The following is an 8,778-nucleotide window of genomic DNA, read 5'->3' as shown; positions in this document are numbered from 1 at the left end:
TTTCAAAATGAAAGATCTTGGAGAGTTGAAGTACTTTCTAGGATTAGAGGTTCTAAGATCAAGGGAAGGGATTATGCTGAATCAAAGAAAGTATGCTTTAGAGTTGATTGAAGAGATTGGAGTAGGGGGAGCTAAACCAGCTTTGACTCCTCTTGAGCAAAATAAGAAGTTTACTTCAGCAGAGTATGATGAAGCAGTTTGTAGCAATGAAGAACTGTTGCAGGATAAGTTTGTTTTTTAGAGACTTATAGGTAGATTAATATATCTGACTCACACAAGGCCAGATATTGTCTATGCTGTACATTTCCTCAGTCAATTCATGCATAAACCAAAAAGGTCGCATCTTGAAGCTGCTCTAAGAGTGGTAAAATACATCAAGAAAAATCCTGGACAAGGGATTTTGCTAAGTGCGAAGAGTGAGTGCAGGTTAATTGCTTACTGTGACTCTGACTGGGCTGCCTGTTCTATGACTAGAAGGTCTGTAACAGGTTTCTGTATTAATCTTGGAATGTCTCTAATCTCTTGGAAGTCTAAGAAGCAGAACACGGTTGCGCGTTCTTCTGCAGAAGCAGAATATAGAAGCATGGCAGGGACCGCGGCAGAAATTATATGGTTGAAGGGTTTGTTAGCAGAGTTAGGCTTGAAAAACTTAGCACCAGCACAATTAATGTGTGATAATAAAGCAGCTTTGCAAATAGCAGCTAATCCAGTTTTCCATGAGAGAACCAAACACATTGAGATAGACTGTCATTTTGTCAGAGAGAAGATTCAAGAAGGCTTGATACAAACTAAACATGTCAAGACAGGGGAGCAACAAGCAGATTTGATGACAAAAGCCTTGGGTGTGCATCAACATGAATATCTAGTTTCCAAGTTGGGGTTTAAAGACATCTTTGCAACCACCAACTTGAGGGGGAGTGTAGAAAGTATTAACTGTTGCAATACAGTTATGTAATCTGTTAGTTTGTTGAGTTTGTTAGATTTCTGTTGTTGAGTTAGTTATAAGAAGCTATTGTGTATATAAGGACCTATTTGCTGTAATTGAAAGTATAAGGAATAAAATAATATACTGCCCAAATGTTCAGTTTTAACAAAGAGTTGGTAAGGATAATATCCAGTTTGGTTATTATGGAGAATTAGTGCTTTTGTTCTTGGCTCGAGTCACGATTTCAAACTGAATGTCGAACTAATCTGCATTCCTAAGCCCTCGTCACTTTGGTTCATGCATTTCGTTTTCCAAGTCCAATAGATGCATATGTCAATGGAGATCTTATCATTTCCTCGTTAACCAAAGGAAAGGCGGTTCCACTCTTTAAACACTAAGTTTTTGACTCATTTTTTTATTAATATTATTATTATAATATTATTATTTAATAAATAATTTTATTACAAATCAGGCCAAATACAATAACTCGGAGCCCAAATTACAAAGGAAGCCCAACAGACCCGATCCAGATGCAGTTAGGGTTTCATCCCTATCTCCAACCGCCATCAATCTCATCCGTTGGATCTGGCAGAAACCCCAGAGTTCACCAACCCTAGGGTGATAATTTGGGCGGCGCCTCACCCTTCCAACTGCTCCGTCGCCTCTATTCAACCACTCCGCCGTTATGTTCCCCAACCAGCTGCTGCCATGACATCCACGCCACCAAAGCCTCTAGAAGACTCAAGGAGAGCCGCACACATCGCAATCTGATAACTCACCAAGGACCCTCCTATGATAGATCCACCGAGAAGAACCTCAACGAGCCCTATAAAAGGACTCGATTTACATGCAAAAAAAAAGAGAGGAAGGAAGCAAGAGAACCAATCTACCACCAGCAGTAAAAAAACCGAAAGGAAAAAGAAGGAGAGAGCTTACCACGGTCATCGGAAAACCAAAATATCGAAGGTATAAATTTAGATCTAGAGAATTCTAGGAGTTTTTAGGAAAAACGGATTCCATATTCGGCTTTAGGATGTTTCGATCTACGATTTGGGGGTATTTTTATATTTTTCGGCCACCATGAATAGTGATCGGTGGCTGAAATAATGATCAGCGGTGGTCGGAATAGTGACCGACGGTGGCCGACCGGTGGTTAAGTTTAGAGAGAAGTGAGAGATTCTCTCTCTTTAGAGAGAAGCAAAATGAAGAAATTAGGAATTTTGGGAATTTTAGGTTATTTAAGGTCTATTTATACCCTCCACAAAACTACGTCGTTTTGGGGAGGAACTTCTGTATAATTTCGTAAATATGCAAATCACGTCTGTGATCCCTCCGAATTTATATTCTTTTGCAATTTGGTCACTAAATTGATTTTGTAAGTCTTTTAATTTTGTCTTCATATTTTTAGTTTATTTTATTTTAGTCTCTATCAGTTTTATATAATATTTAGGGTAAATATATTAGTTAGTCCCTTATATTTTAGTAATTTTTATTTTAATTACCAGTTAATAATTAAAGATAAATTACACTATTATTACATATATTATATAATATTTCGAGATATTTCTATTAACTTTAATATTTTACAATTTAATCCTTAAAAGCATGTTTTTATTTATTTTAATTTGGCATTTATATTATTATTTTTAATTATTTATGCATATATTTTAGGTTAAAATATGACTAAGATATGATTTAATAACTTTTTTTATGAAACTTTACTTTTTTTTTTCGTGATGACAGGTAAGTATCATATTAACTTAATGGTAGCATGATTATCAATAATTTGATTAATAAATTTATAAAATATGTATGTAGGGTATAGAATTAAATTAATACAATTTTGTTACTATATGCACGTGAAATGCATATTAGAAATAAACAATCCATGATCCCACTTTTGACTTGAAAAAATCTTCAAGAAAGATACCTATGTCTAGTGTATTAATAAATTGTTTTTTAGAATTTAGTATTTGAATTTTATTATATTAGTACATGTTATATTTATATATATATTTAGGGTAAATACCATATTTAGTCCCTACTATTTTTATCATGAATAATAATTAGAGTAAATTACACTTTTATATTACCTATATTTCTTAATATTTCGAATTAGAACCATGAGTTTTGATATTTTATATTGTAATCCTATAATTTTAATTTTCTTTATTTTGATCACTATTTTATTTTATATTTTATTATTACCTCTTTAGTTTCAATATTTTTAATTTAGTACTGTAATTATTATTCTTTATTTTATTTTTATTTTTATTTTAATCATATATATATATATATATTGATTAAATAATAATATTTATTTATCTTTTAATATTAAGAAAGGGCGGTCTTAAAATAACTGGATGTCCATTTTCTGATATATTTAATAAATATCCTACTTTTATAAAATATATATATTAATCTATTTTTTTAATTATTTTTAGATAAATGTTTTATTAATATTTATTTATTTTTTAATATTTAGAAAAGAGCTGTCTTAAAGCATCTGGAAGTCATTTTCTGATATTTCTAAATAAATAAATATATTATTTATATATATATATATATAAATTAATAGATTTTCTTAAAATTATAGTAATAAATTTGAAATAACAAGATTATAAATTAAATATATCTTTGAATTTTTAAATTTCTAATAATAGAGACAATTTATAATTAATAAGTATCAATTTTGGGCGTTGTGGAGGTGTTAATCATTCCCCAAACGTAACCGACCACGAATCTCTTTTTATTTCATAAAAAGAATGAATTTTTGGTTAAAGACAGACCAGTTTATCTTTTAACTGATGTTTTCTTAAAAACTCTTTTAAAAGATGATTTTTAGGTATTCGACCTACCTAACCCAAAAAGGTTGATGGCGACTCTCAAAACATTTTTTTAATCAAAATCATTTTTATCCACATTATTTTTCCCGCCAAGTAAACATTTATGCCCGGGCGAAAACTGGTTACGACACACTCAATTTCAAAAACACGTCTTCTATAATCGGAAACAAAAAAGAATCCAACCGCAGCAATCACTACAACTGGGATGACAATTTCAATGGCAGGAAATCTTCATCTTCCTCAATTTGCCATGATAATAATATGAAGAACAAAATACCACCCAAGAAAGAAGGAAAAAAATATGAAGCTCTATCGATTTTCCTCCAAAACCCACACTCCCAATCCAGATCAAACCCAACACATAACAACTCAACAAGGAAACAATTTTATATAATTTCCACCTCAAGATCAAGATCAGATGATTTAGTTAGCATCCAAATGAAACAATATTGAAAGGAGCAAAACAAGAATGTTGATTGAATTTATGTAAACTTTTGACATTGGTTTTCTTTAATCAGCAGATGTTATTGATATTGAGCTATATATCAAGATAAAGCTCTTGCAATTAACTTTTTACATTGAAGTTACAGGGATTGAATTTATTACATCATGACCGATCCATGGAGATAAATAGGATGCAATTAATCTGAGATATATATTGCGGTAAATGCAAACCATCAGACTTTCTTTAATTGCATCCTATTTATCTACATGGATGTTTAATTGGCCATGATGTAATAAATGCATGCAATGGATGACTCCACAGTACTCTTCATCCTGTAATTGCAGCCTCACTTATATCTTTGAACTATATATCAAGTTAGTTTGAGGGAAGAGAATCAAATTAGTCCTAATTTAAAATAATTGAATAAATTCCTAATATTTAAAATTATTATTAAATTATTAATTATTACTAATTCATTTTGATTTAAAAGAGGACCAACTTGGAAAGAATTTTAAAAGAAAAATTGCGTTAACAAATTCATTTTAAAAAAGAGTCCATCGATATTTTTTAATAGAAGTTAACTCTATTTAAATAAATTGCATTCATGAAAGAATCATATTTTAAAGTAAATTTGAATTTGTAGATCTCAATATCAAAACCACATAATTGATTATGTACTAAGTTTTGGCATTATGGGATGCTAACCTTTTCCTACATAAAACCAACTGATAGGAGATGGTAGCAAATTAATGAATGTTACTCGTAGTTGAAGAATTCAAGCCTAGAGATCTAGACTCGATGAAGAACACAATGGGAACAAGAATAGAGTTTGTGCCCAAAATTAGGGTTCTTGATTTGAAGTTGCTAAAAACTCAATCAAGAAGAAGTATTTATGAGTATAAATAATAACGAATAACAAAGATAATAAAAGGACAAATAGAGAAACAAATAATAAATATAGGAACTGAATTGAAATTTCTCTCTGGTATGTATAAAGTTGGTGTGAATTAGGGTTTTTGATGGTGGAGGTGGCGTGGTGATGATGATGATGATGATGAACGATAGATTGATGTCGTAAGAACCCTCCTAATCGTAATTGACTAGGCAAACTTTATAATCGACTCTTACCAGCCCTCCTAACCGTAATGGACAGGGAAATCAGAGAGTGAAGCTCTCCCTCATGAAGATCTTGAAGAACTTTATGATGAAGATAACTTCAAAGGCACAAGACTGTCAACACTTACAAAAACGCACTCACATTGTATTATTATTCAAGAAAAGTGTGTTTTACAATAGTGAATGGAACCTTCTTTATATGGGTGAGGAGTTCCAAAGTTCTAAGTAGTTTAATAAATAAAATAATAATAAACTAAAGATAAGATAATGTTTGACTCGATCTTAACTCCTAAAATAATAAATCTAATCCTAAAAGATAATGCATCATATATTAAATTATATTATAAATAATCAATAAAAATATTGCAAATTTGTAAAATTAATAAAATCTCATATTAATGCAGTATAAGAATTCTGCATGCGTTATCTTAGTTAAAATAGATGTATCTTCATTTCCCGACATCATATTGATGCGATTCAAGTTCCGTTGGAAAGTTAAGAGACAGACGGTCGTATCTCCAGAAAATATGCTAACCAAAAACACATGGATCCCATTCAAAAAGTCATTGCAAGTCTGCTATTGTTTTGGTCTTCTTTTCCAAGGCTTGGACGCATGGATCAATTGGAAGAGTCAATCCATCTTCCTTTGTTGTGAGGCGTGTGGTGCATGTATCATCCTCCCTCTCTTCAAAAGATTTGACCTCGAACCTGAAACATCAAAGGGAGAAAAGTAAAAAACTTTTAAGGATTCACTCACGTTATAATATGCCTTGAATCTTCGAAACTTTGTTGTTCTAATAGGTTTGAGTTGTAACATTAGTCCAAAGAAGTGCGTGTTCTTATCATCATAGGTAAGAGGTTTTCAAAAATAAAAATAAAAATATGATTCTATAGGTGTTGAATTATACTTAGCCTCAAGTGATCAATAGTGACTCCTAATATTATTTTTAAACCAAAATTTTGAATAAATCTGAATATTTATACTTTTTTTAATTAGTTGAAATAGTCGAGTTTAAGGATCATTTCGACAATGATCATGTTGCATACAATTTTCATGCTACACATTCATACTTAATCTATGTCATTTGGTTATATTGGTATACTTAATCAGAGAAAGTTTAACTATGATATATGTGACGAAAGATTCAATGAACGAACTTATTTGAAGTATAATTCACTTATTATACTAAACTTTGAGCTCATTAGGTTAAGGTGGGAGATTGTTACATGAAACCTACATTAAATAGTAATTGTACGGTACTACTATTATAAAATGATTATCCCAAATTTATATATATATATATATATATATATATATATATATTTATCCTTAATTGTTTAATATGATTATACATATAAAATCAAAGATTCAACATTGTTTGATTTCTTTATCAATTTTGTTTATGGTTATAAGATTGACCCAACAATACCACCAACTTATAAGATAAGGAAAATTTAGAAAGAGATGAAACAGCTTTATATCATAAAACTCCCAAGAAATTCTGATATTTAAACATATATGCTAAGCTGTTGTTACAAACAGATGGCCATGATCATTTACAAATAGAATGGAAAACAATTTTATTTAGTACATTAAAAAGTTGAAGTTGCACCAATTTAAAGGCAGAAGTTAAGAAACGTTGCGTTTAGAGGGGAGTGTGATTCCTCCACTTAGTAGCGACCTGAGAGAGTGCGTTGGTGGAAGAGCCATTTTGGGAGAGTGCCTTTGCAGCAGCTTCTTTTAGGTCCTTCATTCTATTTCGAACGTCTTTCCCTTCTTCGCCTTCCATTAGACCCTTCACGGTCTTCGCGATGTCGTCTCGGCAAATTAAGCCAGTGTCATCGGGTTTCAATCTCAGTGCGACTCGAGTATCTTCGGTTAGCATCGCGGCGTTCATTTTTTGTTCGGCGTAGAGTGGCCATGCGATTAGAGGCACCCCAAAAGCAACGCTTTCCAGAGTAGAATTCCATCCGCAATGCGTCAAGAACCCTCCGGTCGAGCCATGGCTAAGCACCTGAGCCTGTGGTGCCCACGATGGCACCACTAGACCCCTGCCTTTGGTCCTCTCGAGGAACCCTTTTGGTAGAAAATTGAAAGGGTCCTTCTGGCTCTCCGCACTGAAAAATGCAGCGTTTGAAACCTTATCATTTGGACTTCTTATAACCCACAAAAATCGTTCCTCACTCATTTCCAACCCCATGGCCAACTCGTTTAGCTGGTCCGAAGACAGGGTCCCTCCGCTTCCGAACGAGACATACAAAACCGAACCATGTGGCTGATCATCTAGCCACTTCAAACAATCCGACCCATCGGCTTTATTACTCAGATCAACGGTAACAAGTGGGCCAACCGGGTAAACCGGAGGCTTACCGGGTTCGTTCTCTTGTAAAACCTTTAAAGCTCCTCCTTCCATGTCCAGGAAACTGTTCACCATAATTCCATCGGCTAATCTATACCTCTTTGCATGATGAAGAACCCATTTATAAGCATCGTTTTTCCTGTCTTGAACCGGGTCCAACAATTCGTTGCCGTTAATCGGTATGCACCCCGGAATTCTCACTTCCGGCAGGTCCCCGTACTCGCACGAAACCATCGAGTCAAGCTTCATTAGGTGAAGAAACAGAGACAAAGCCATGGCTGTTGACGGGTAAAATACGTACGGCGAGAGGTTAAATTCTTTAGCAACATCAAATGCGTCTGTCCCGAAAAGATCAACCACCATGGCGACAAGTTTCGTCTTTGCAACCAATGATTTGAAAGTATCCCGAAGGAAAGACAGAGACCGAGCCACCGTTGAAGAAATCACCGTTTCTATTTTGGCGTCTTGAGGGAGGTCACTCAAATCAACAGGAGGAAGAAAAACGTAATCTATAGAGCTCGGAAGGGAATCGAGAGCTGATTTTTGAGCTTTAGTCGGAGAATCAGCGGTGGGGATAACAAAGGTGGCAGTGAAGACGTGTTGGTTGACAAATCGCTTAGCGAACTCAACGAGTGGAATAAGGTGACCCATCCCAGGACTCGGCAGAATGGCTATATGGGGGGTTTGCGTTTTCGCCATGGCAATGAAAATGAAAACAAAGTATACTTTTTTTCCTTGTTATACGTTGGTACGGAAGAAATGGAGAAGAAAGATATGGTTTATATAGAGGATGTCGTTTGTGGCTTCGTTTGTTTGTTTTTGGTGGTAGAATTGAATTTGTAGAAGTATACAGGGAAGATTGTGGATCTGTTTCGGTATTGCGGATGGGGATTTGTTTGTTTGTTTACGGAGTGTGTGGACCTGGTGATGTCAGTTCAAACGTAAGGCTTATGTTATATACAATACCTTTTTCTCTCATTTATTTTATGTTTTTTAGTTCCATTTCCCACTTGTTTTGCTAAAAAACTGAAGCTTTTTAACCCCAATTATTTATTGGTTTCAGCTTCCTAGTTAAAAAAAGGCATT

At 33.7% G+C, this 8,778-nt stretch overlaps 1 protein-coding gene across 1 annotated transcript; it reads right to left on the bottom strand.

Annotated features, from left to right (window-relative positions):
- Positions 1-392: 392 nt before the first annotated feature.
- Positions 393-8,427, bottom strand: LOC120200658 (hydroquinone glucosyltransferase-like). The gene is made up of 2 exons (XM_039201436.1): positions 6,972-8,427; positions 393-403 (listed from the first exon to the last, which is right to left on the bottom strand). Exon 1 carries the CDS (start codon positions 8,389-8,391, stop codon positions 6,979-6,981), a length of 1,413 nt encoding a protein of 470 aa, XP_039057367.1. The 5' UTR covers positions 8,392-8,427; the 3' UTR covers positions 393-403; positions 6,972-6,978.
- Between the last annotated feature and the right edge of the window lie 351 nt (positions 8,428-8,778).

This window comes from Hibiscus syriacus, unplaced genomic scaffold, assembly GCF_006381635.1.
Source record: "Hibiscus syriacus cultivar Baekdansim isolate YM2019G1 unplaced genomic scaffold, ASM638163v2 tig00006395_pilon, whole genome shotgun sequence".
NCBI classification, from domain to species: Eukaryota; Viridiplantae; Streptophyta; class Magnoliopsida; order Malvales; family Malvaceae; genus Hibiscus; species Hibiscus syriacus.
This window is presented reverse-complemented; position numbering and strand designations above follow the sequence as displayed.